The following is a 27,996-nucleotide window of genomic DNA, read 5'->3' on the forward strand; positions in this document are numbered from 1 at the left end:
ACCCACCAACGTTACTGCACCCCATGAACAAGACAGACCCAGGAATGAACAAATATTGCTAAAATGCAACAGTCAAAAGAATGAGGAACTTCAAGGCACACACTGCACTCAATAACAAATGGATGCTGGTCAGGATTTTCATTTCAATGTAGTTTTAATTGTGATTTTAGAAATAAATTTTGATTTTAAAAAAATTGCTTCACTTCCTCTCCCATGTTTTTAGAGACAGCCAGGTAAACTTGAAATGCTGGCAGAATTCAAGCCATGAAAGATTTGCTCAAATATCAGTACAAGTCGTTGAATAAAAAATAATGAGGGGGCAGGGAGAAATCCAGTTGCTGCTTCTTTGCACTGTGTTGAAAGAGAAGGCAAGAGACCGTTTGCATAGAGACAGCTGGCCTGGACACAATCATCAGTTGAAGATGCAGCATGGGATCCTTCAAAGAGGCTTTGTCCTCCCTTCCGCCCATCTATCCTCACAACAACCCTGTGAGGTAGGTTAAGTCAAGATAGGGAGCGCAAATTAGCGCAAAGCGAGCTTCAGTGATAGAATCGGGATTCATACCTGAGTTTTCCTGACCCTAGCTTGGCTCTCTGTGTGCTTGAATGTGGGATAATATCAGTGGTGGGATTCAGCAGGTTCACACCACTTTGGCAGAACCAGTTGTTAAAATGGTGCTTGTAAACAACCAGTTGTTAAATTATTTGAATCCCACCACTGAATAATATCCTTGTCCTACTTTATAGAACTGTTACATGTGTTACAAATGACTCCCTTTGAATATGCTAAAGCATAGGTGTCAAACTCACGGCCCTCCAGATGTTATGGAATACAGTTCCCATCATCCACTGCCAGCAATATACTGGCGGGGGATGATGGGAACTGTAGTCCATAACATCTGGAGGGCTGTGAGTTTGACACCTGTGTGCTAAAGCATTCTATATAGCTCAGTGTTATTACTAATGGCCTTATTGGGCCACAGGCTCCAGGATGGATGCAGCATTTTCTATTGCTTGGATGACAATTGTCAGGTGCTGGCGGACCTTCTCCCAGTTGCCTGACACCTTGGCACTGGAGTAAGCATTGGCAAGGCCAGGAAAGGTGGCAATGGAAGACGACCTGGAGGCCATGATGATGTGGCTGCATAGAAAGAGAAGGGCAGAAGTGAGAAGGGTCAGCTTCTACCAGATCAAATTGATGCATCGGTTGCATTGAAAGATATATTCAATTTATTTCATTAATAGGCTGCCTTCCTTGCTGAGACTCAAGGTGATTACACAACTGAAAACAATGCAATAAGAACATAAGAAAACATAGAACCAACTGTGAATAAGACTGAACTACAAAATTACAGAGTAATGCGCTAAAAAACAGTGCCATACATACAACTAAAGCAGTGGTGGCGAACCTATGACACGGGTGCCAGAGGTGGCACTCAGAGCCCTCTCTGTGGGCACGCGCAGAGTCACCCCCCCCCCCCACACACACACACATCTAGGCTGGCCTGGGCCACTGGGCTCGATTATTAGCATTAAACCTAAGACCTAATTTTGGGGAAGCAGTGTAGGTAACCCTGTTAAGCGCTGTTAAACCCCACTGATTTTCATGCAAAGAAGAAAAGTGCGATCCTTTACCTGGGAGCAAGCTCAGTTGCTGACAATGGGGCTTGCTTCTGAGTAAACCCTCCTAGGGTCATGATTCACCCGTTGGAAGAGTTGCACGGTTGCTTCAAAGCAAAGCCACCGACTACCACCAAGTTTACTCCTGAGTAACGCATGCCTCTGAGCCAACCCTTTTTTCTAAACTAAAACCTCAGCATTCAGGTTAAATTGCCGTGTTGGCACTTTGCGATAAATAAATGGGTTTTGGGTTGCAATTTGGGCACTCGGTCTCAAAAAGGTTCACCATCACTGAACTAAAGGAACACTCATTTTCAGTGTCAAAGTCAGACTGGGAGAAAAATGCCTTTGTTAACAGAACACAGTAAAGTAAAGCAGGGAGAGTACAGATTTCTTAAATCAGGCATTGGAACGATGGGTGAAGGATCTTATATGATTGGATCGGATCCTAGAGATCTATTCCATACTAATGGTGACCCTTTCCCTTGACACAAAGCACCTCAATGAGCTTCTTGGAGCAGGCTATTCATGGAATTATGCTATTGATGGAATAAATTCCCAAGACACAACCCAGAAAAGCGGTTATTGATCCATTTACCTGTAGTAATATTCATCAGGGAAGGCCCTGGGGTTCAAGAATGCTCTTTCTAGCAGCATCAGCTGGTCGTTCACCATTCGCACATGGAGGGGACTGTTAAGAGAAGAAGGTTAGGGGGAGCAGGGCTGGCTCATAGGGTCCTTGGGCCTCACAGCCGCTAGTAAAGTCCACAGAGATACAAACATAAGAGTAACCCTACTGGATCAGACCAATGGTCCAGCTAGTCCAACAGTGGCCAGTCAGATGCCTAAACAAAATTCATAAACAGAGTCTGCTGGGGAAAGCCTTTGCCTGCTCACTGCTACTCTGGCGTGTGATTCTGAACGAGGACCTGTGATCTACTGCATACCATAGAGTCTGCCCTCTGAAGCCGCACTTTTCTCTAGGGGAAATGTTCTCTGCAGTCTGGAGATCAGTTTTAATTCTAGGCGGTCCCCAGACTCCACCTGGAGGTTGGCATTCTGTCCCGGCCATATGCATTTTAAGCCTTTGGTCTCCTTCATCTGCAGTACTGGGGATAAATCCCACCAGCCTACCTTCCAGAGTTGTTGTAAGGATCACCGAGATGAACGGCTATGAAAAGCTTTGAATGTTCCCAGAACTCTATATACATCCTGCAGAACATTATGGAGGGAGGGAGGTTGCTGACCTGGGAGATTCTTCTTCCTGCAAACTTGCTATGCGCTGGTCGAGGCCCGCAGCTGCTGACTTGAACTGTGCAATTGCAGCCTGGAGTGGGGCTGGAAAGGGGGGGAAAGGGAGGAAGGAGACAAATGTGCTCTTTAATGAAAATATGTATATGCCTCTTTTCAATTAAAACAAGAGATCCACTCTGCAGGCAGTCTCACAGAGATTTGTGCAGTACACAACTCCCCCATAGCTATCACCAACCCAGCAAATAGCGCTGTACCTCTACCCCTCTGTCTCACCAAGGGAGATGTTGTGGTTTCTCAGGTCAGCCACAATATCCTCGTGGTCGGCAGCCTTGTACATCTGTTCCAGCATCTCTCCATAGTCAGTCACGTTGAGTGGAAGAATCAAAGTATCTGCCAGGCGCATCAAAATGTTGCCAGCTGTCCGTGCCACTGTCTGGTGGCTGGTGAATCCTGGGAGAGAAAGAACCTATTATGGTTAGCAACATTTTATAGACCTGCTCATCCTAACATCCTATAGCAGCAAGTTCAATATATTAATTATGCTTTTTGTGAAAGAAGTCTTCCTTTTGTCTGTCTGGCACCAACACTGATCAATATCATTGAGTTCTAATATTATGAGAGAGAGAGAGCAAGAGAGGAGAATATTGCTCTCACCTGGCTGTTGCGGGTTTTCTGTGGTTGTGGTCCGGCATTTTTTTACTCCTCACATTTCACTCCCATCCATTAGGAGAAAAAAATACCAGACTATGGCCACACAGCTTAGAAAACATACAACAGCCAGTTGATTCCAGTTGTGAAAGCTTTTGACAGTACATTGCTCTCATAATTCATAGGTTTAAAAAAAAATGCAGGAAGGTGTGATAAACGTCAGAAAAAGCAACGAAGAGGAGAAGGAAGAAGAAAGTTTTTAAGAATCATTGAGCTATGTAACAGAGAGATGTGGTTGCTGAACAATTCTGGCTATCACCGGCCAAGCATCCGCCCCCCCATCCCCTTCCCACCTGTTACCTGGATCAATAAATCTGTCTGCATAGTCAAAAGTGTCGAAGGCCGTATGGTAGGCAGGATAAATCCGTGCCGAAGTCTTGCTCTAGGCAAAAAAAAGAATCAGAGAATCTAAAACAGTTGAGAATGAAATAACCTCAAAGAGCTTGGGCCGCTATTAGAACAGCAGTGACATATATTGTTTTTGGAGGGTGTAGAAATGCACCCCAATATTGCATTGATTGCGATTACAATATTGCATTTATTGTGATTCTGTTCATGTACAGGAGCCCAGCTGCAAACTCACAGCTGGCAGAAGGGGCAAACTGAGGGAAAGGAGCCATCTGCTTAGAGCATAGGTGTCAAACTCGTGGCTCTCCAGATGTTGTGGACTATAGTTCCCATCACCCCCTGCCTGCATCATGCTGGCAGGGGATGATGGGAACTGTAGTCCATAACATCTGGAGGGCCACGAGTTTGACACCTGTGGCTTAGAGCATCCCAGTTCTTAGTTAGGCTAGTGACACTGGGCAAAGTTGGACAATGGCTACTAATTCACTGCTTGCTTCCAAATTACACCCAAAAGGGACAGACACTGCTAAAAGCCAAGAAAGTAAACTCTTGCTTTTGGAGCAGGAAGATCCAAATGACCCCCAGATAGGACAGACTCCCTCAGAGTAGATTATAAACTTCCAAGATACTAGGAAGGAGTTTCTCTTCACTTTTGGACAGCTCCTAGGAGCGGCAGAAGCCACAATGGACTAAACTTTTGCCTAGGCTAGGGACTCCATCTTGCCCACAAAGCAGGGGACAATACAGAAAAATCTAAGGTTGTGATGAACTCTGACTTAACTACAACCTCAAGTTAAGCTAGCAGCAGCGGCATAGTGGCAAAGAGCAGGTGCACTCTGATCTGGAGGAACCGGGTCTGATTCCCAGCTCTGCCGCTTGAGTTGTGAAGGCTTATCTGGGGAATTCAGATTAGCCTGTGCACTCCCACACATGCCAGCTGGGTGACCTTGGGCTAGTCACAGCTTCTCGGAGCTCTCTCAGCCCCACCTACCTCACAGGGTGTTTGTTGTGAGGGGGGAAGGGCAAGGAGATTGTAAGTCCCTTTGAGTCTCCTACAGGAGAGAAAGGGGGGATATAAATCCAAACTCTTCTCTCTTCTCTTCTCTAGCCTGTCCTAACATCATTTAGGAAGCATCTAGAGAAGAAAGAGACTGTATATGTTCACCTTTTCCTTGTTCCCTCAGACAAAACATGTGTATTATTTTATTCATTTATTACACTTCCTTTATATTTTGAATTCCTCTGGAAACTCACCTTACTTATTTAGACTTGCTATCTAAAGTGTGCCTCGATTTGGATAGCCCAAGCTAGCGTGATCTCATCAGAACTTGTAAGCTAAGCAAGGTCAGCCCTGGTTAGTGCCTGGATGCCACCAAGGAACTCCAGAGGGTTGTTATGCCAAGGAAGGCAATGACAAACCACCTCTGAATGCCTCCTGCCTTGAAAACCGTATGGTGTCGCATAAACCAGTTCCAACTTGATGGCACTTTCCACCGCCATCTCAAGTCGGGTAAAGGGGAAAGGCCGTGAAGAAGCTTGCTATCCCTGGAGTATGATAGCTCTGAATCGCAAAGCTGTGATACAACCCCGCTCCCCTCAGCACTTGCTTGTAGAAGGGACGGGGAAGGGTTTCCCTCTGTTTCTTCACAGAGGGAAACAAGGGTCCTTTATGCATGCACTACTTACCCCAGGGCTGTTTGTTTTGCAGTGGGTTTCCCCAGAGTTTTTTGTTTACACCTGGGATTCTCCTGCTGCAAAATATTCCTAGTTGAGCCAATCTGCCATTTTGCCCGCAGCTGCTTCCTTGTTCTCTCCATGTACCCTCTATAAGGGAAAGTTGCCTGCCACCTTTTTTTGCTATCTGTGGTCCTGAGTTAATTTGCTAGACCATGTAAGTTTAATAGCAATTTTGGGGGCTATCTCTCCAGCAATGAACCCTCAGCATGAAAATAAAAACAAACAAAGACCTTTTGGTCCTTCAGAAGTTGTGGCTGGAACAGCAGGAGAAACTGTTGTTATGTGGGCGGGGGAAAGTGGGGAGGAGTGAGAAAACACATACTGTTTGTCTTCACTCTCCCTGTTGAGGGAGAGGAAAATGCACTTTCTGAAACTGTGGAGATTCTCTGATCTGAGATGTGTTGAGTTTGGGAGAAGAGGAAAATATGTGCATATCTGAGAATCTAACTCAAAAGGAATGAATGCTCAATGTGAAAGAGACCACAAGTGCACAAATGTTCAAGGACTTTTTTGAACACCTGCCCCATATCATTATACAAACAAACACATATTGTACTACTTCTTTTATATATTGTTGTAAAGTGTGGTTTTCATCTATTGCAAGATGCCCTGAGCCCTGCTTTGGTGGGGAAAGGCCAGGATAAACATCTGATAATAGAATAATTAAAATGTGGCTTCTATGTGCTACTCCAGCACTCAAATTAGTAGCATGAACACTTGCCCTTCTCAAAGCAACTGCTTGTACAAGCCGGGGAGGAAAACCATGATGAAGATTGCTTACCCGGTCATAGGTATAAGAAATATCCATGGATGTGATGCCTAAATAGTGAATGAAAGGGGCATAATCACTTCCAGCACCTAGAGATCCTAAACTGAAGCAGAGAGAAAGAAGGCAAGTCAACAAGAACTTTTTCATGCTAGGACTAGATTATGCATCGTTCAGAAACAAACACCACTTACACAAGCCTGTGCAGCAACACAGGCAATGCATAACCACCAACTTTTCAAAGGTGAAAACAGGGACATATTTGCTGTGTTTCTATGTTCATACTCTGGATTATTGTACCCAAGTCCCTCCTTTTTTGCTGAAGGTTGCACTTCTACTATTGTGTTCTGCATTCCAGGAGTCTCCATCCTTTTTGAGCCTGTGAACACTTTCAGAATTCTGACACAGGGCATAGCCACAAAATGGCTGCTGTTGAAGATACAGCCAGCCACAAAATGGCCACCATAGCTTAGTTTCAGTCACATGGTGAAGATCCTTGTGCTGTGGTAGCAGCTGCAGTCAAAGAATTGCTTTTAAAAATCTGCACAGCCAATCAAATCTCCAATGGCCAATCAGAAGCCTTGTCAGGCAACTGCCCCATCTGGCTCCACCCACTTTCTTTAAAAAAACTTGGTGGGCACAAAGAAAGGTGTCAATGGGATAGTGATATACTAGGGGTAGTGGCCAAAAAAAAAAAGCCAGGACTGCCTCTTTTAAACTGCAGTGTGGGTGGGATCTGTGGTCTCTCACAGTTGGCAGAAAACCTATTGACAGATGCTGGGCCATATTTTTCATACTGTGTATTGGTTGGAGCTTGGAATCTGTCAGTCCTGTGCAGCAAAGGCAGGGGTAGGGAACCTGCGGCTCTCCAGATGTTCAGGAACTACAATTCCCATCAGCCCCTACCAGCATGGCCAATTGGCCATGCTGACAGAGGCTGATGGGAATTGTAGTTCCTGAACATCTGGAGAGCCGCAGGTTCCCTACCCCTGAGCAAAGGAAATGTAAATTCCCCCCAAGGGCTTTTACCAGGCTCCTTTAAAGGACCCTAATGGCTTTGCCAAGTTTGAAGGAAGTGGATGCAGGTGGCAGAGAGACCCCAACACCTGAAGGAGAGGAAGTGTGGAGATGGAGTGCATGTGTGAGCAGGCAGCTACACCCTATGTGTGATGGCTGGCTCTTGAGCACAGCACCTATGCATGAAGGAAGCGTCTCCATGTTCTAGCTCCTGCTGCTGCTGCTGTTGTTTAAGTCGCCATCTGAGTATTTTGATCCTTAATTCTAGTTCTTAATGTATTTACCATTGTTATTATTGTTTATTCTATTATAATGTGTATTGTTTTATTATGTTGTTAGCCGCCCTGAGCCCTTCGGGGATAAGGCGGGGTATACATTAAAATTGAAATGAAAAATAAAATGAAATTATTGATTTCCAGGCCCAAATTCAAGTTAATACTTTTGGATTCCAACGCTCTAATTATGGGTCTACAATTCCCATCAGCCCCTGCCAACATGGCCAAGTGGCAGGGCTGATGGGAATTGTAGTCCATGACCATCTGGAGAGCCACAGTTTGCAGACCCCATACAGTAAGGCGCACCTACTCTGATATGAACCTGTGAGTTTGTCCATTTGTGTGTGTCTCACACCACTGAAAAACAAGGTTTCTTCAAGGTTTCTCCTTCTTTTCTCCAATGGCACCCCAAAGGATTAAACCTCACTCTTTCCCTGTTGGTGTTTTAGAACCAAGGTAAGGCAGCTCTGTGTTGAAGAGGTTTGGAGATATCTCTTGAACCACTGCTGGTATTTTCCTTTTCATTGTGCTCTGTGGCTTTCTTTGGTAGCTGTTTAATCTGATTTTAACTCGTGCCTGGGTGAAATGTTTAGTAGCCACCGTGAAGATTCTAATTAAAATTTGAGGTACCAATATTTTAGTCAATAAACAAACAGCCCCCTCCCCTGAATTCCCTTTTTACCGAGGGATGACCCCATAGATGGAGCTGTTTCGGTTGAAGTAGAGCTTCCAGTTTTCATACACTGAATTGGAATTATCTGGAGTCCGCACCTAAAGAGAAAACTCACGTGAGGAATATTTTTGCATGCTTTTTCTGCTTGTAAGAAAGCTTTCCCATTTAAGCCAGAGCAAAGTTTAAACTAGTACAAACTAGTTAAAAGGCAGTTGGTCAGGAGGCTGCTGACAAAACATCTGTATGGAAGTTATGTGTGTAGCCAATACACGTGTGTGTGTGTTTGTTTATTTGTTTGTGTGTGTTTGTTTGGAATGAATTCCTGCCTTCAGAACAGCAGAGCTACACTCTATTTTTCTTCCCACCCCCATCGGACCCCTTAATGGGCTTTACTTAATTCCTTGCAGAGCCCTTAATTGTGAAGGGAAGGACCATGTGAGCACTTCTGTGTTGACACAAAAGAGGGACGGTGGGGGCAGAGACAGGAGCTAGTGGTGCGGGGATGGGGTGCGTGGACCCATTGCATGGCCCCTCTCTGCCCTCGTATGGAACCAGCCAGAAAGGGTGGAGAGAGAGTGCGAGAGCAATCCTTTTAAAAAAGGATGATGGCATTGGCAAGTTCACACTCTAGAAAACCATTCACCATGGAGACAAAAGTTTCCCGTAGTAATAGCAGTGGCGTAAGAGGTTAAGAGCTTGTGTATCCAATCTGGAGGAACCGGGTTTGATTCCCAGCTCTGCCGCCTGAGCTGTGGAGGCTTATCTGGGGAATTCAGATTAGCCTGTGCACTCCCACGCACGCCAGCTGGGTGACCTTGGGCTAGTCACAGCTTCTCGGAGCTCTCTCAGCCCCACCTACCTCACAGGGTGTTTGTTGTGAGGTGGGGAAGGGAAAGGAGTTTGTAAGCCCCTTTGAGTCTCCTACAGGAAAGAAAGGGGGGATATAAATCCAAACTCTTCTTCTTCTTCTTCTAGTATCCCATCCAGGCTAACAGCTTTTATTCTCCTGAATAATTATTCAGTTACATAGGTTCAAGGGTTACATAGGTAACCCTTGTTCCCATAATTAGGCTTGTGCTTGAAACAGCTGTCCCTTTAAAAACAGCTGGATCTGCAACAATTCACAAATGATGCTTTGCTGAATGTCCAGAAGAGCTTTGCTTGGTGGTTTCTGCAGATCAAACCACTATTAAAGTCACAGGAGCACAGCGCAGGGCACTTTTCTTCCAGCAACCATACCCAGAACTGATTACTTACTTGCTTGGTTGCTTTAAAAACAACACTTTGGGCAGGCGGGGTTCCCGATACACTCAAGGTAGCATTGGCTGTCAAAGGAGAAACAGAAAAATAAGAGCAGGCCCTCCAAACCCAAGGGCTTGAGGAGAGTGACCATCTCTATTTACCCTAGCATGAGTTTTCAACAGCTACATGACAGGCAAACAATTAATTAGAACAGCATTTTATCACTATGTAGACACAGGGCTACTGACATGCCTGCAGGACAACATACTTTTCTCTTAATAAGAGGTTCCATGAATGGAAATGGGCAGTTGAGGCTTTGCACAGTAGATCACGTTACCTGGTATTTAATACAGGTCAAACTGAAGTTAAATGTCAAGCTAAAGAGGCCAGCTGGCAATGAAGCACCTGCTCATGATCTACCAAGCTGAGCCCAGGCTGCCAGCTGTGTATGGTGGCCCATCAGGGGCTGGATGAAACTCCTGTGTTTGATTCCTGGCCAGGGCTGCAAAAAGAGAAGCCCTGGCAAGCCACAGGCTACTAGACCATATGTCCAGCCTGCTTTGCAGGGAGCCATGACATGGTACTCATTGGCTGAACCATGGCCAGAGGAGTGTATTTATGGAAAACAGTGCCTATAACATCTGTGCATCCTTTGGCATTGGTACGTTCCTTGAGTTACCTAGCCTGAGGTTTGGTCCTCCTGCTAGCTGGCCGTGTGTCTTGTTGCTGGCCTAGGGTGGCAGGAGCAATCCCAGATGCTTGGCTCAGCATGCAGTAGGTGTGGTGCTGCCAGTGGCTGAGCAGTGCTAAAGGACCGGACAGCAGTAAAGCAAGGTAAGGCACATGGACAGAATATCTGTAGTGGGCAGGGAGGGAGGGAGGGAGGGAGGGAGGGAGGGAGGGAGGGAGGGATGGAGGGATGGATGGATGGATGGATGGATGGATGGATGGATGGATGGATGGATGGATGGATGGATGGATGGATGGATGGATGGATGGATGGATGGATGGATGGATGGATGGATGGATGGATGGATGGATGGATGGATGGATGGATGGATGGATGGATGGATGGATGGATGGATGGCACCACCATACTTGCCATGCCTTAGAAATGCACCTGCATAGCCAGGATGCAAAATTTGATCAATCAGGGCAGAGATTGTTCTCCTTTTTCTTGTTTTGCAAATTCTGCTCATTGCCTAGTGAGAGCCAGTAAGGAAATTTCGAGCCTGAAAACTGGACAATTTACTGGCTAAAAGCTTTACAGTATACAGGTGTGAGATCTGTGGTGCTTACCAAAGACTGCAATGTCCACATTGATGTAGGCCACACTGCGCTGTTGCAATTTGCTGAAAAATTCCTGTGCAGGAGAGACATAGATCAGGAAGTAGAGGTGTTTGCTGTGTCTTCTGGTCCATTTATGGGTAACTTAGTTTCCCTGATGTGCCTACAGAATGCTGGGTGTTGTAAAGGCCACCACACTGGTAGTCTTGACACTTGCCTGTTGTGGTTGTTAAAATCCAGTAAGAAGAAGGTGAAAGAACCACTGATGTGTATTAGTAATAGCTCTCTGAAACAAGGGATGTTTTCTAGGTCATTAAAGGACAAGATAATTCACTCAATGCAGACACCTGCTTACAGAGGAGAGTGCAAAAAATGTGTTCCTGCAGTAGATGGGTCAGGAACATGGAGAAAAGGCATCAATACTCTTCATTCCCATTCTGCTTACTCTACATATTCTTCCATGTCATACCTACATGTTGCTCAGATTCCCCACCACCTACAACCTGCGGTAAGGCTTCCTTTCTTCTTCTCAGCTGCATTGAAGTGCTACAGCAAACAATGAAAGGGCTAAAAGCAGAGGTGGGATCCAACCAGTTCTCACCACTTCTCTAGAAGTGGTTACTAATTTTATTCTGAGTGCCGAGAAGGGGTCACTAAAGCAACCTCCCTGCCCAATAGGGACTGGAGGTGCGTGTGTGCGGCGGCGCCACTGTTTGAATCCCACCACCATCGGAACCTGTTATTAAAATTTTTGGATCCCACCACTGGCTAAAAGGGAGCTTGACGTAAGTACAGGGAAGCACTGACATTCCACCTATAGACACCTCACAGTTTCCTGCTTATTTTTAATATTATTATTATTATTATTATTATTTATTCAATTTCTATACCGCCTGATCCCCAAAGGGCTCCGGGCGGTGAACAACATAATATATAAACAATAAGCAGGAGCAAATCCGGTACAATACAAACATAGGCTCCGTCAATAAAACATCTTAAAATACATAAAAACAGCGGCTAACAATTAGCAAATTAAACAAGAGGCATCCAGGCTCAATTTAAAAACCCACCCCAAGAAGGGGGGGACGGCAGGCCCCTCAATATGAGGAGCTCTGTTGTACCAGTGCCAAAGCAGGAGCAGTGGGGGGGCACCATATCAGCGGCTGGACACTCCAAAGGCCCGGTGGAACAACACAGTCTTACAGGCCCTGCGGAACTCACCAAGGTCCCGCAGGGCCCGGACAGTTGGTGGGAGGGTGTTCCACCAGGCCGGGGCCAGCGCTGTGAAAGTCCTGGCCCGTGTGGAGGCCAGCCGCATCATTGAGGGGCCGGGGACCACCAGCAAATTGGCCTCTGCTGAACGCAGAGGCCGAGTAGGGACATATGGGGTTTGAAGAAAATGAGATTCATATTTTCTCTAGAGACAAGAAAGAGAGAGAAGAGATCCAGATTAATTACACCCGGATCTGGGCCCTATCTAGATGCTACTCTTTATTGAGGGGGTTTCTTGCCGCTCAGGCAGAGAAATATCCCAGTGTAGAAGCCATCAATGTAACCATCATTGGATAAACAGGGTCCAGCTATTGTTGTGTACTATACAAAATGGTTCGCAAACTTGCTTAAACAAATGACTGGGACTGTGGTCTATACTGCTATGTATAAGTTGTAAGTAGGATCCTATTATGTAGTTTCTGTACTGCTTAATTATGAATTTCTGGTAGTTCCAGACTTCGAAAATCCTATCATACTGGTTATTTCTCCTTTTGTTGATTCACTAGTTGTAATCCATTCTGTGAGAAAACAGACTATAAATAGCATAAATAAAACAAAAGAAAGGATCAAAGGCAGAAGTGTCATCCTGAATACACTAGAACTGGCGTTCCAAATACTGTCTATGTCACCTTTCCCAAGAAAGCCAGATATAAAACAGGATAAAACAAAATAAAAAAATCTGTTTTATATGTCTTTTGGGGGGAAGGTGACAGACAGTATTTGGTACTCCAGTTCTAGTGTATTCAGGATGACACTTCTGCCTTTGATCCTTTGCAATCCAGTTTCATGCCCAGCTTCTGAACAGGTGCAGCATCAGCTGTTGTAGGCTCATTCCGCACATGCAGAATAATGCACTTTCAAACTGCTTTCAGTGCTCTTTGAAGCTGTGCAGAATAGCAAAATCCACTTGCAAACAGTTGTGAAAGCGGTTTGAAAACGCATTATTTTGCGTGTGCGGAAGGGGCCGTAGTGGACAATTTCAATTTATATAGAGGTGAGGGCTATACTGCTCTGTTTATATTAAAACAAGTTTTCCGGTTTTTATTGTACAAGATATTGGTGGTGTGATGATTTTTATTTCTGATTTCATTGTGGTTTAAAATAACATTGTAATCCACTTGAAGTCCTTTCTGGAGTACAGCGAATGAAAAGTATTATGAATAAACAAATACAGAATGACCCTTGATGTTATTTTTCTTAACTGAAATGACTACTGACTGACTGCCTCTTTTCTGACCTCAAATAGCAATGAATAAGACCCCCAAGAGAGACACAACCTCCTGGCCCTTTTACCTCAGTGTACTCCGTGGAACCAATGAGGCCAAACTCCTCTGCACCCCAGCTGCCAAAAATAATGGACCTTCGTGGGCGCCATTTCCCTGCAAAGAAATCAAGCCAGACATTAAATTCTAAATTCTCAGGTGCCATGTGCAGAGAGGGATGAGACCACATCCACTTATCAAAAACAAATTATGTCCATCTTGGTTGTCTGCTTAAATAAATAGCAATATTTACTTTGGGAAAACAACACTGAAGTACTTGGCAAATTTATTATTGTTCTATCAATTCAAATACAACAAGGAATACTATAAGTTCTGGTAGTTCTCCAGTGAGGAGAAAGTGGCCAAGAGTGGATGAAGTAATCAGGACCCTCTCATTACTAGGGCTGCCAGCTCAGGGTGGGAAAATACCTGTAGATTTTGGGGGTTGGAGGGCAGGGTTTGGGAAAGGGAGGAACTTCAATGGGGTATAATGCCAAAGAGTACACTCTCCACAGCGGCAGTGGTGGGATCCAAAATTTTTAGTAACAGGTTCCCATGGTGGTGGGATTCAAACTGTGGCATAGCGCCAATGGGGCTGGGCGGGACATGACATGGGCATGGCCAGACATTCCAGGGCGGGGCATTCCTGGGCGGGGCTGTAGCAAGGATGCAGCCGCTGCACCAGTCCTTGGGCGGGAAACAAATGCACGCAGGCGCAGGCTGCCACGCACGCCGGTGCACCTCCTGCTAGACTGTTTCAAGTTCTGCGCGCTACTGCTGAGAGGAGGGGCGTAACTAAGGCAAAAATCACGTGGCAAAATCACCAATTAGTAACCCCCTCTCGGCACACACAAATAATTAGTAACCTACTCTCGGGAACCTGTGAGAACCTGCTGGATCCCACCTCTGCACAGCGGCCATTTTCTGCACTGATCTCTGTTGCCTGGAGATCAGTAGTAGTAATCTGCAGCTTTCACCTTGAAGTTGGCAACCTTCTATTATTACACCCAGTGGTGGGATTCAGCAGGTTCACACCACTTCAGCAGAACCGGTTGTTAAAATGGTGCTAGTAAACAACTAGTTGTTAAATTATTTGAATCCCACTACTGATTACACCCCTAAGGATTGTCAGATCCAGGTTGGAAAATACCGGGAGATTTGAGGAGGCAGAGATTTGGGGAGGGTGGGGTTTGGAGGGGGGAGGGACCTCATCTGGGTATAATGCTATAGAGTCCACCTTTCAAATTAGCCTTTTGGAGGTTGACAGCCCTGCTTTGACCCCTGCTGCCTTGGTCTTCTGTCATCACAACATATTCCCACCTCCATCGTCTCCCAGTAGAAAGAAGGCATCCCATGGTCCAGCTTACCTTCCTTAAGCATCTTGCCCAAAACTCGTGTGATCTCCAGCATTGCTGCCGTCCCGCTGCTGGGATCAATAGCACCATGCACCCAGCTGTCCCGGTGGTTACCATACAGGACATATCGGTCTGGTGGAGCCAGAAAGATAAAAAGCTTAACAATGGTGTAAGTGTGGTGTTTGATTTGCAACCTGTGCCCTCACCTCAACAGAGAGCGTGGTTCGCTACACACACAACACAGCAGCAAGACTTCAATTAGATAACAAAACTGAAAAAAATGCAAATAAATACAACAAAACAAATTCTAATTAAAATTCAACCCATCATCAGTTGTGGAACAAATAAGGTCAGCCAGCCATTCTCTTCGTTAATAAAACCCTGCACAAAACAAGACAACTATACACCCTGCAGAAGCTTAATAGATCCTTCAGGGCACAAACCTTTTTGGGGAGGTGATTCCAGAGGGCCAGGGCAACCACTGAGAAGGCCCTTGCCCTAGTTAATGACAAACAGGCTATTCATTGACCAAGTACCTGCAGTAGGCCCTGTGATGAAGACCAAAGTGTGCAAGGGGGGTCATATCAGGAGAGACAGCGCCAAAGGTATGAGGGTCCCAGACTGTTTAGAGCTTTATAGGTCAAAACCAACATCTTCAATTGCCACCGGAAACTATTTGAGAGCTAGTGCAGCTGCCGCAAGATTGCAGTTATATCAGTTGACCGGGAAGACCCTGTCAGCAATCTAACTACTGCATTCTGGAACAATTGTGTCTTTTCAAAGCATCTTCAGTTGCACATCATCTTCCAAAGCATCCAGTGTCCACGTAGAGGACATAAGAACATAAGAACTAGCCTGCTGGATCAGACCAGAGTCCATCTAGTCCAGCTCTCTGCTACTCGCAGTGGCCCACCAGGTGCCTTTGGGAGCTCACATGCAGGATGTGAAAGCAATGGCCTTTACAATATGCACATTACAATATGCACATAATAGGACCTAGTTATGGTCAGGAATATTGTGCGGGAGAAGGAGAAATTCTAGCCTCCTTCCCTGTACCATTTCTGGTGACTGAAACAGCCATCTGGGAGGAACGTTGCTTATGATCCATTACAAGCACTAAATGTCAAGTGAGATTATTTATAAAAACTTGGCTGAATGTACCCCTCAGTTTGAAATTGGGAAATCACAAAAGACAGGGCCTTTTTGGTTGTGGCACCTCCCCTCTGAAATGCCTTCCTTTCAGATAATCTGCCTTTATGGAGCTTCTGGTGCAGGATAAAGAGATTCTTCTTTACTCAAGTATTTCCTGATTGTGCTTTTTGTTCATCGTTGTGATCTTCATGCTCAAGATGGCATCTCTCCTTCCACTTGCTTTGATTATATTGCCTGCTATTTTAATAGTTGATCTTGCCAGTTGCACAACATCCTTTCTCTTTGCAGATATTAAAACTCTGGGTATGGCTAGGAGCAAACCAAAATTGAAAACCTGTAGTCACTAAGTGGGCTGACCACTGGACTCAGAACCTATCTTGGTACATGGTTTTTTGGGGGGGTTGATCTGGTATCTTGCTGGCTTGTTTAAAATAGGCATTTTTGTGAGCCACTTTGGGTCACTACCTCAGAGAAAAGGAGGGTAAAAATTTCCTTAAATAAATAAACATTTTAATTGGTTTTGAGGTATTCTGTTTGTATGACCCTTTTACCAACTCTTTATTTTATTCTGTTCAATATTCCCACAGTAGCTTCATGGATTTCCAGGGGTGACTTTTATTTTATGAGCTCTGACCCCCCAAACTCATCCCCTGAAATCTCGGAAGCTCATTCCGCACATGCAGAATAATGCAGTTTCAAACTGCTTTCAGTGCTCTTTGAAGCTGTGCGGAATAGCAAAATCCTCTTGCAAACAGTTGTGAAAGTGGTTTGAAAACGCATTATTTTGCGTGTGCGGAAGGGGCCCAAGGCTCTACTACTCTTGATTTTAGCTGTTCTACTGCAGACCAATATGGCTACTCTCTGAAACTTTTATTTTACAACATTACTATCTTTAAATCATTATGGGCTTTTAAGTTATGTGGTCACTACTGATTCCAATCAATGCAAGGCTTAGCAAAACTATATCCTTCTAAGCCCATTGAGGCTTAAAATGGTGCATTAAAGACTAACAGCTTTTATTTCTAACATGAGCTTTCAGAAGTCACAGCTCATTTCATCAGCTATCTGGAAATCAGACTGGGGATCTTAAACAGAGGCGGTTTCCTTACTCACTGTGCAGTCCCTAACAGCTCTGCAGGACCCACTTTATAGAAATGTCTATCGGCTGCTCTCAAAATGGTTTACCAGACTATAACTTTATACCAGTATCCTTAAATTTTCACTTCAAATTTATCTCTTTGCTTATTTGTTTGAATCTCTGACATCTTGTATCAATCACTGTTTGCAACTGCAATTCTCTTTTGTACACAGTTTGAAGTTTTATTACAGGATTCACACCTGGCCTCCCTCTTTTTATCTTACACACACTTCAAAAGTTCATGAGTTCCTTCTCTTTCTTACTCCCTCCCCCTGCGGATTCCGCATGGGCCAAAAACAGCGGTGTGAAAACGGTCTGAAAATGGTGTAAAAGTATACACCAAATAGTATACACCATTTTACATCGGTTTTCACACTGTTTTCACACTGCTGTTTTGGGCCCATGTGGAATCCGCCTAGGTGTTTGGGTTTGTAAAAGTTGGATTTGGGCCCAGCTCAGATTCCCCACAGCCACACAGCAGCTACAGGGAATGTTTTTTTAAAAAATAAAGAAAAGCCCAAACTGATTCAGAATGCCACCAAGGGCGGCATTCCGAGGTCTCCTGCCTTCCCCTGCAATTTTTCTGTGAGGGAACATTGCTTAGTGGAGTTATTCCCCATTTGTTTTGCTCTATATGTAGAGTATTCCCAGTTTGCAGGGTAGCAAAACTGGGGAAACGACTTCCCCCAGTGCTTTTTCTCTTTGGTGACATTCCAAACTTGTTCAAGCTCGCCTTTATTTTCAGAAAGTCATTTATTGTGGCTACTGGGTAGCTGAAAGGAACCCAAGTTGGACCTTAAATTTCCAACCTCACGTAAGATGCCAAGTTTCATGCGCACTGTGGCTCATGAAAGGTCTTATAGAAATAAATGTTCTTAGTCTTTAATGAGCCGCTGGATTTTTATCTTGTTGCAAGAGATTCATACAGCTAACCCTTTGCAATCTTAAGAATGTAATTCTCTTTAGGATGATGCTGGATGATGCCTAGTGGCACAGAAGGAACTCACCGGGCTCCACACTTCCTCGAATCAGCCCCAAGACATTAGAAGATTTCTCAATTCTTCTGTGGTTGTAGACATTCACCTGGACATTACTGGGAAGGAAAGGTTCAGTCACAACATTAGATCTGGATGGCCCAGGCTAGCTTGATCTCATCAGGTCTCAGAAGCTAAGCAGGGTTGGCGCTGGTCAGTCTTAGATGGAAGACCACCAAGGAAATCCATGGTTGCCATTGCAAAGGCAGACAATGGCAAACCACCTCTACTCATCTCTTGCTTTGAAAACCTGACAGGGTTGCCATGGAGCCACTGAGACTTTGCAGGACTTTCCTTTTCCCCCAACACGGTATGTCTGATGGCATCTGAATGATCATCTAGTGACATACAGTACAATCGGAAGCAGAGTTACACCCTTCGAAGCCCATTGACTTCAATGGACTTAGGAAGGTGCAACTTTGGTCAGAATTGCACTGATGGCTTCCTGACATCTGGGAGGGAATGGAAAAGAGAAACCCAGTTTAGGTTTTGTGTGTCCTGCTACCTGGTATTAGGGAACAACCCTCCGTCCTGGAATCCTGGTCCCAGATGGTAGATGCACCCCAAGGATCCTTGCCAAGAGTCATTTACTGCAGGGCCAGCCAGGTTACTGTAAATACAAAACAATATAAAGGTCTTTTTCTCCCATTTACTTACCTTTTAAATTTATTTGTTGCCTGGAGAAATCTGTATCAAGAACATAAAAAAAGTCCTGCTGGATCAGATCAGTGGCCCATCTAGTCCAACACCCTGTGTCATACAGTGGGCAACCAGCTTTTCTGGAGATCTAACTACAGGAGAATAGTTGCTGATGCCTTCCCCTGATGTCACCTCTTGGCCCTGGGATTCAGAGATTCCCTTTATTATGCTCATTGTTTTGCACCATTGCTATTGTGAATGCTATTGAATTTAGGAACTGAGTGTTTTATTTTTTCAAAAGATACCAAAAGCGTAACTGGCATATTAGAGATTAAGAGCCTGGCCTATGAGATTTAAAAGTCACTTTGTTTATTTTTTTTCTCCTTTTCAATATGTTCCTTAAATTGAATTTAGGGATTTCAAAAACTATACACTAAGAGTTTCAACCTTTGGACTGTTTCACCTTCTTTTCCACAGAAGAGAAGAAGAAGAGTTTGGATTTATATCCCGCCTGTCTTTCCTGTAAGGAGACTCACTTAAAACTCCTTTTCCTTCTTCTCCCCACAATGGACATCCTGTGAGGTGGGTTGGGCTGAGAGAGTTCAGGAGAACTGTGACTAGCCCCAGGTCACACAGCAGGAATGTAGGAGTGAACAAATCTGGTTCACCAGATAAGACTCTGCTGCTCATGTAGAGGAGTGGGGAATCAAACCCAGTTCTTCAGATTAGAGTCCACCAGCTCTTAGCCACTACACCATGCTGGCTCTCTGCTTGAGATCTGCAAGTTCAGGTGCCATTAACATACCCACACAGTGTTACCCACCAGATCAGGATCTTGGCATCCTCAAAGCCAATGGGTTGGGTTGGAATTAGAGGAATCCCTGTGATATTGTCCTCTGGGATCCTGTAGGTGAAATCTGGAAATAGAGAGGGGAGCATAATTAGTATGTAGTGGAACTTGCTTACCATGGTGCCAAGACTCCAGTTACACCTTGAACTGGTGACCTGTAGGAAATCAAGTGACAGATTCAGCCCAAGTACCACTTTGGACCAACAGGCGGAGCAGCCCCTTTCCTCCCCTCTCTTGCATGACACCCCTCCCTCCCCTCCCCCTCCAAAGAAGGAGACTTGGAAAAGACCAAGGTCCATCTAAGATAGATGGAGAAGGAGACTAGCTACAAGAAGGTTCCAGGCATCGGTGGAACCAACCCTTTAAAAAGGCTTCAAGATAGGTTCACCTAACCCAATATTATCAGTTCCACTAGAAGCAGATCTTCCAGGTCTTCGTCAGCATTTCTCCCATGCTAACTAGAGATGCCAGGGATGGAATTTATGCTCTGATACATGCAAAGCATGTGCTCTACCTAATTAGCATATATATATCTGCCTTATACTGAGTCAGAACCTATTGATTCATCTGCTCAGGCTGGTGACATTTTGAAGACCTCTGGTCTTACTCATGCTACTTGGTTAACTAGAGATGCCAATGACTGAGCCTTAGACAGCCTGAATGCACGTGATGAACTCTGCCATTGAGCTATGGCTCTTGTAAGCCCCAACTGTAAAATCAGTTCACGAGATGATCTCATAGCTTGGAGCCAGGGCTGGGTACAATCTACTCTTATCTCCTCCTTGGCCATGAATAGATTTGGTGGAAGGATACAGACGCAACAAATTTGAAGCCTTCCCCCCACCAAAGGAACCTTCTTCTGATAGCATTAGTGGGACACAAACCATGGAAAAGAGTGCAGACAGGATACAGGGAAGAGGTGTTGGTATAAAAGGTACACTGGTTTTGTGCTCACTGACACCGCCTACCCCCTGAACAATCGTAATGTCATCACCTTTGGCAGCGTAGTATGGTGTCAGCAGGTCTCCAAAGTGGTCGCTGTAGGACCCCCTCTCTACTCCAGAAGGGGGCATGTACCAGGAATTGGGGTATGTCTGTTCCTCCGAGACTATCCCGTCATTGATGTCTGCTGGATCGGTGTAAACCACCACCCCGATTACACCAAATTTGGCCCCATTGATCGCCTGCCAAGAAAGGATAGGTGAAGGTGGCTGCATTTCACAGGAATTCTGGTATTCCAAGACTGGGTTTAATTTCTTCCTATGACACTGGCCAGCTTCTAAAATTCTTGAAAATTCTTTTACCTTAAACTTGCTTGCAAAAGGTCATTTTTATATTGTCCTATTTCATAATGGTTCATTATACATGGAATGCTTACCCTGGGGCTCATCACTGCACAGTGGCCTTGTAGTGGTGTCTCCTCATGGTTTTCTTTTTACACATAAGGAGACAGCCCACTTGTCTGCTGGGTCTCTGCTTCTCCTGGTTCTCTTAACTCCGCCCATCAATTTAACCTTAAAGGCACAGGTCTCATCACACCCTGTAGTCTCAAGACTACAGCTGATATTCTCTCTCTCTGCTTTCCCTTCCACTCTCTCTCTCTCTCTCTCTCTCTCTCTCACTCTTCCTGCTGCCACAAGAGAAGAGAAAGGCTTGTTTTAAAATAGGGTCTCATTTGAAATAAAGTTCTAAAAAGCTCTTCCAATCAACAGAGAGGGCAGAAGCAGAGCAGGGGAGGTATGGTGGAACCAAAAAGAAACCCTACTTGTACTTTATTTATTTATTTATTTATTTATTTATTTATTTATTTATCTTATATACCAACCAACCCCCGGAGGGCTCTGGGCGGTGAACAACAGAAAATTATAATTACATAATAAATTTTAAATAAGTTGAGTTAAAATGCAGCAAACAATAACAACAACAATGCCCGCAACAATTCCTATTAGACTTGTACTGTTCCTTGCAAAAACTCTCGGTTATTATTATATTGAGATGTCAATATCTCAATATGAACATTTAGAGGAGGAGATGGCAACATGGAAGTGCGTGGGAGACGGGGTGGGGGTGAGATGTGAATGGCAGTGCGAGGGAGAGGGAAGGCTGGCTGTGGGCGGAAGGAAGATGTCCAGAGCAAAGCTGTGCTCACTGGCAAATCTCCTTGCTCTGGCGGTGGAGCAAATTAAAAGTTGTGCTAGAGATAGTGTCACTTGCCATGGAGAGAATGGAAAGGGAAAGTGGGGCTCCATGAAATAGGTCCATACAAGAAATCTTGCCATGACGGACATTTGCCCCCATAATGTAGCAGACACCTTGTGCATAGTCGGCTATTGTCCTGTTTCACATCTGATGTGGTAGGTTGTAGACTTCTGAGCAGCTTATCCAGTTCATCAGGCCTCACTAGCTGAAAGTCCTCCATATAGGTGGGATCAGACTGTACTCCAGTCACACGCTGAGATTGAACTGAACTAATAGTCAAATCTAAGTCACGGCAGATGCAAGTCAACTCATCTGCAAACTGCATTGTAAAAGCATCACCACCAGGTCTGCATGTTTTCTGGGCCTACATTTGCAGAAGCCTCAGCCCCTTCACAACCCAGAAAAGTTCAGCTAGATGGCATGGCATGGATGCAATATTGATGGAGCTCACTTTCCTGCCATCACTGCCACAGAGTAAGCCTAATAATATGCTCTTAACTGGGTTCAGTCTGAATGATGCTGAGTTTTCCTTCACTTGCTCTCCAACCATATGCTCAACTGCTTCATTTGTCCAAGCTCCTCAGTAAAACAAGGAGCATTTCAGGCTCTGCAGGATGGTAAAGGGTGCTTCAAGGTGATCATGTTCACAGCCTGGGACATCTCCATATTTCACAGATTGTCTAGGGCAGACCTGGGCATTATATTTGGCCCGGGGGCCACATCCGGCCCGCAAGTTGACCCTGACTGGCCCCCTTGCCGTGCTGGGGAGCAGGCGCTTTTGAAAGCCCCGCAGAAGCCGGTTGCCTTGGCTGCCGGCTTCTGCGGGGCTTTCAAAAGCGCCTCGCCCCCCTGCCTTTTGGCCTGGCCCTCCACAATATTTTCTGTTTCTTATGCGGCCCCATGGAAAAAATAATTGCCCACCCCTGGTCTAGGGTTACAACAGGAGTATCAACCTTGCTCGCTGAAAAACTCCCAAGAGATGTCAGGAAACTATCCAGACCCATTAACCTTCTGGGGCAGACTATTCTAATGAGTGGATCTTGTGTAAAATTTTAGTAGAGAATTATAATGTTACTTGCAACCAACCTGTGATATCATTGACAGAGCTAAATGATTTCTTAAAATATAGGATTAAAATCTTCAACCTTACATGTGAATATTTTATCATCAATAATAAGGAGAATAACTATGTGTCTTAAATACAAATGAACATTATTTCAATAACATTTATCATGAAATTTTGTTACCGTGGCATTTTTTAATATCCAAGAAAGAAAGTCGAATGCCTCCAGCCCTCCCTCACCTTGGCGGATCGGCCAGCCCCTCCGTAACGGGTTATAGCTATTGTGCCATTCAGCTCAATGCCATTTTGGACTAGTTCTTCATAGTCACTAAGTTTGCCCTGATTGGCATACACCAATTTCCCCTGAAAAAGTAATTTTAAAAAAAGAGTTAGTGGAAGAACAGGACCATAGATGGAAATAGAGTTTCTACAATAGTAGAATGAAGTTGGCCCGCGAGGGTTGCAAGGAAGAGGCGAGACGCAGCGATATCATCCGGTGGAGAGAGCCAGCGGCAGGAAGCGTGATCCGTGGATCTGGCAACTCTGCCGTGGTCTGGTCCCTGGCACCTTTTATTAGGGTTTCAATAGGGGCAGATCGAGAGGCGGGAGAGCGGGAGAATACTGTAGTACATGACATCATGGGGTTGCCTACGTGCGGGAGGAAACGTTCACGTCTGGGTCTAATCCATACCTGGGGGCAGGCGCCCCTTTGTCTGGGACATCTGGTGACCGTGAGTCAGGTAGTTCATGACCTGTGACTCACGGGGGCCTGGGGGGCAGGTGAGCGTGTGCACCCAGAAGGGCACAGATGGCACAGGCATTCCTGCGCTCTTTCTGAGGCTCTGCTGGGTTTGCGGGGCTCATCCCTACAGTAGAAAGCCAGTTGAGGAGTTTTATTATTCTTTGATCCTTGGTGAAAAGTGTCCCGTGCCAACAATAGGACACTAAATGTAATAAACACACTTTGACATGGCAGCCATCATAGAATTCTGAGGAAGTGCCCTTAAAGGGAGCAAAGTCCAAGCGCAGATAAGATAGTTAAAGTTAAAGATAGATAGTAGGATAAACACCCACAAGAGGGGCCTATACCTGGGGGTTCCCCGGAGGTGCATACGCTGCATAGGGCCGGACCACTGCTGGATCGTTTTGGTCTGCAGTGAGATTTTTCTCTTTTTGTTGGGAGATGAAGGGTTGGGTGCCATTTTCCAACACTGGCAGAAAAAAGGAGAAGAACTTGGTCAGGGCATCCTGTATTGAAATATCTCATCCTATTCTTAGAGTGTATTCACTTACATTCACTTACATTCCAATGGATCCATTCCTTTACTGGGCTTCCATGTCTGAAGAAGGGAGCTGGGACTCACATCTAAATGCCACTAGTGTTTTATTGTGCTAAAACAGACTAATCTCTGTAGTCGACAGCTAGGATGGGTTCTTTGCTTTGGGAAAGAGATGCTTTAGGGAAGAAGCAAATGAGCACTAGGAAACACTTTGGTGGGTGCCATGTTGCTTGAGGGCAGCATGTTGGGTATCACTGGGTGAGTGGCTTCAACATCAGGGCAAAACAACCTTAGGCTATATCCATGTATCAATGGATATTGCCCAATCATGTGCAATAGCTATCATTCAGAGCTGGGATTTCCTGCATGGGCAAGAGAAGAAGACGCTAATGCCAAACCGCAACTAACTCATCACAATACCATCCACAGGGCATTCCAGGCAAGGGAGCAGCAGAGGTGGTTTGCCATTACTTTCTGCCTCAGCAACTCCAGTCTTTCTCAGTGCTATCCCATCCAACTGTGGCTAACCCTGCTTAGTCCCCAAGCTCAGACAAACTCAGGCTAAGCCATGCTATGTGGTTTGCTGAAAAGAGAAGCCGGTTACAAATTATTACTATAGCACCATGATCATACAATACCCAACTATGCATGGTTGCCACCGTGACCTCTGACACTTCAACCAGAGGCATACCGGGGTAGATGGCGCCCAGAGACAAATTGTCTCTGGACGCCCCCCCAGGCTCCGCCCCTCTCTGCTGCTGGGTGCTCCCAACCCTGCCCATGTCAATGACACACGGGCAGGGGGCAGGGGCGAGGGTGCTCGAAGACAAGAGGCAGCAGTACTTCCTGCTGCCTCGTTGCTCCGAGTGCCTTCAACCCCACCCATTTCGCCATGGACATGGGCAAGGTCTAAGGTGCCCGACACCTCCCCTCCCAGCTGGGCTCCCAGCCAGCACTCCCTTCTGACCTTCCCTCCAGCCAGGCCGGAAGAGACTGCAGTCCCTGACCTCGAAGACCTGCTTTTATAAGCACTGAGGCCGGGGGCAGGGCTTGGGGGTGAGTCAGGCACCCTAGACCTTGCCCATGTCCATGGCGACATGGGTGCGGTCGAGGGTGCTTGGAGGCAGCGGGAAGTCCTGCTACCTCCCCATTTTCGCGCAGAAAACCACAAGGCAGCAGGACTTCCTGGTCACGTGGGGGGTCAATTTTGCGGGGGCTCCCACGTGACCAGAAGAGTGGAGCCCAGGGACGAGGGGTACCCCTTGTCCCCTAGGTAGATAGCCACTGACTTAAACAAACCCCTTTCCACCATATCTCTCCCCAAAGCCAGTACTCAGTGCTTACCCACAACCACACTGTTTGGTCTCTCTGAGTCAGGGAAAGACAGGAACACATCATAGACCACCTCTGTAGCAAGGTCCAAACCAGTTTCAGGGTTCCTCCAGCGAGTCAGCAGCAGCTGCACCAGTTCTTTGTCCCCGTCAGTAGTAGCCATGTGGGGCTTGGAGGCCAAGTTCCTAATGTGAACGACCAGGACAGGCTGGTGAGTGTGAGTGGGCAACAGTGTTTGCAGCATACATAGGAATTTGGAATCTGAATCATAGAGTTGGAAGAGACCCCAAGGGCCATCAAGTCCAACCCCCTGCCATGAAGGAACACACAATCACAGCACCCCTCCAAAGAAGGAGACTCCACTACACTCTGAGGAAGTGTATACCACTGTCAAACAGCCTGAACTGTCAAGAAGTTCCTCCTAATGTTTAGATAGAATCTCTTTTCCTGCACCTTGAACCCATTACTCCTTGTCCTGGTCTCTGGAGCAGCAGAAAACAAGCTTGCTCCCTCTTCAACATGACATCCCTTCAAATATTTAAACATGGCTATCATGTCACCCCTTAACCTTCTCTTTGCCAAAGGAAACATACCCAGCTCCCTAAGTCTCTCCTCATAAGGCATCAAGTCACAACCCCAGCAAGGTGTTTTTCAGGCAAATGTGACGATTAGGTGGTTTGTCATTACCTTCCTCTGCAGAGACTTATTTAATGATCTCCTATCCAAATACCGACTGTAGTTAACTTCTGAGATCTGATGAAATCAGTTTGTAACGTTCCACCTTCCTTTCTAATCAGTATTTACAGCCCTCTAAATAAGTGACCTGTGGCAGCAAATTCTATAAACTATTTATTGCAGCTAATACCCATTAATAGACCTATGCGCTATCAATGTGACTGATTATCCTTTCAAGCCAGCCACTAGTGCTTTCCCCCTATCCTGCAGCAAACGAACTGAGTTAATGCTTTAACGTTCTCCAGACTGATTACTTAATAAATCTCTTATCACATTCTTGCATTGTTGCTTCTTCTAAACTTCCCCTAAATACTTCTACATTTTAAAATCCCGCACAGGTTTTAAACTGACAGTAACACCGTCTTGGCCTGGCCACATATGGCAAGTAACAAGTGTCTTGAGAAACTTTTGCAAACTGGAAGAGAGATAGACTCCTCGTGGTACCGCAAAGTCAATAAGGAGCCTTAAAGACTATCAGATTTACTGCGCCAGGATTATTTGTGGACTAGGGTCTATATTAGGGGTCTGCAACCTGCGGTTCTCCAGATGTTCATTGACTACAGTTCCCATCAGCCCCTGCCAGCATGGCCAATTGGGATTTGTAGTCCTTGAACGTCTGGAGAGCCCTAATCCACCTTAGTTCCTGTAACAATAACAGTATTACTCCAAAGTCAGTGATATTAAAAGGGGATAACTCTGCTTATGTTAGCCCTGTAAATATATTAGTTTTTAAATTGTATATGTGACTTATTTTGGGGAGTGAGATGTTTTTTCTTCTGAGCTGCCAATGTGCCTGAACAGCTACCGTATATACTTGTGTATAAGTTGACTCGAATATAAGTCGAGGCACCTAATTTTACCACAAAAAACTGGGAAAACTTATTGACTCGCGTATAAGCCTAGGGTGGGAAATGCAGCAACTACTGGTAAATTTCAAAAATAAAAATAGATACGCTATCAAGCTGCCATTTGAGGTCTTCGTTACTCGACCCCCCCCCTTCATCTCACCAATCCCAAGGTCTCTGTCACTGACCTCTCCATCCCGCAGCTTGTCCAGCTCACCCAGGTCGACTGGTTGTCACCCGCCGAGAGCCAGAGGCTGGCTGCTGCCGATAAGAAGGCAGAGGCAGAGAAAGCAGCTGAAAGGGGGAAGGCAGAGAAGAAGGCAGGAGAAAGCGAAGACGGGAGAGGGGGAATGCCACACAAGAATTAAGTGGGACCCTCACTCGCATATAAGTCGAGGGGGGCTTTTTCAGTCCAAAAAAATGTGCTGAAAAAGTAGACTTATACACAAGTATATAAGGTAATCTTGAAATATATTTGGCCAAGTGGATAGTGGGTTTTTCCCACCTAGGGGCTATTTTTTGTTTAGATCAGGTTGGATTACAAAGCCGTACACGTCCCACAAGAATTACAGAAGCATATACATCCTGCCAGATTTACCACATTTTCCCTCCACCCGAACCTTGGACATCAGGAGATGTCTCCCAGCATTACCGGAGGTTCTCACGGATTCTGTTGGCCTCCACTTGGTTCATAAAGTCTTGGAGCAGATCTTCATCCAGATCTTGAGACAGGCTGTGAACCCAGCTGGGGAATGTAGGGCCATCTGTGCCTTTGGGAATTGCATAGTGGCCCAACAAGATTCCAATGGTCAGCACTGCAGCTCCAGAAAGAACTGATGCAAGGATATATTTCCAGTTCTCCCTGCACACTGCCATGTCTCCCAGTACCAGAAGAAGAAGAAGACTAGCTATG

The 27,996-nt window shown here is 45.5% G+C and overlaps 1 protein-coding gene across 1 annotated transcript; it reads right to left on the minus strand.

Moving 5' to 3' along the window:
* Positions 1-969: 969 nt before the first annotated feature.
* On the minus strand, positions 970-27,959 carry NAALADL1 (N-acetylated alpha-linked acidic dipeptidase like 1). The gene is made up of 19 exons (XM_048504415.1): positions 27,736-27,959; positions 25,516-25,688; positions 23,981-24,102; positions 23,132-23,254; positions 20,624-20,813; positions 19,603-19,696; positions 18,646-18,750; positions 18,114-18,199; positions 14,829-14,948; positions 13,493-13,578; positions 10,940-11,003; positions 9,656-9,723; positions 8,408-8,496; positions 6,449-6,539; positions 3,883-3,964; positions 3,148-3,324; positions 2,868-2,958; positions 2,219-2,311; positions 970-1,141 (listed from the first exon to the last, which is right to left on the minus strand). The coding sequence occupies exons 1-19, from the start codon at positions 27,957-27,959 to the stop codon at positions 970-972; spliced, it is 2,250 nt and encodes a 749-aa protein (XP_048360372.1).
* Positions 27,960-27,996: the final 37 nt, after the last annotated feature.

The sequence above is a fragment of the Sphaerodactylus townsendi genome, linkage group LG01 (assembly GCF_021028975.2).
Source record: "Sphaerodactylus townsendi isolate TG3544 linkage group LG01, MPM_Stown_v2.3, whole genome shotgun sequence".
Lineage (NCBI taxonomy): Eukaryota > Metazoa > Chordata > Lepidosauria > Squamata > Sphaerodactylidae > Sphaerodactylus > Sphaerodactylus townsendi.

What these genes read in the sequence shown, in the direction of transcription:
- NAALADL1 (XM_048504415.1), bottom strand. Translation starts at nt 27,959, where the DNA reads ATGGCAGTGTGCAGGGAGAACTGGAAATATATCCTTGCATCAGTTCTT. An exon ending in GGGTTGTTCCCTAATACCAG is followed by an intron (nt 18,200 to 18,645) that starts GTAGCAGGACAC and finishes TTTCCTTCCCAG; the next exon opens with TAATGTCCAGGTGAATGTCT. An exon ending in TTTTTAAAGCAACCAAGCAA is followed by an intron (nt 8,497 to 9,655) that starts GTAAGTAATCAG and finishes TTTTCTCTTTAG; the next exon opens with GTGCGGACTCCAGATAATTC.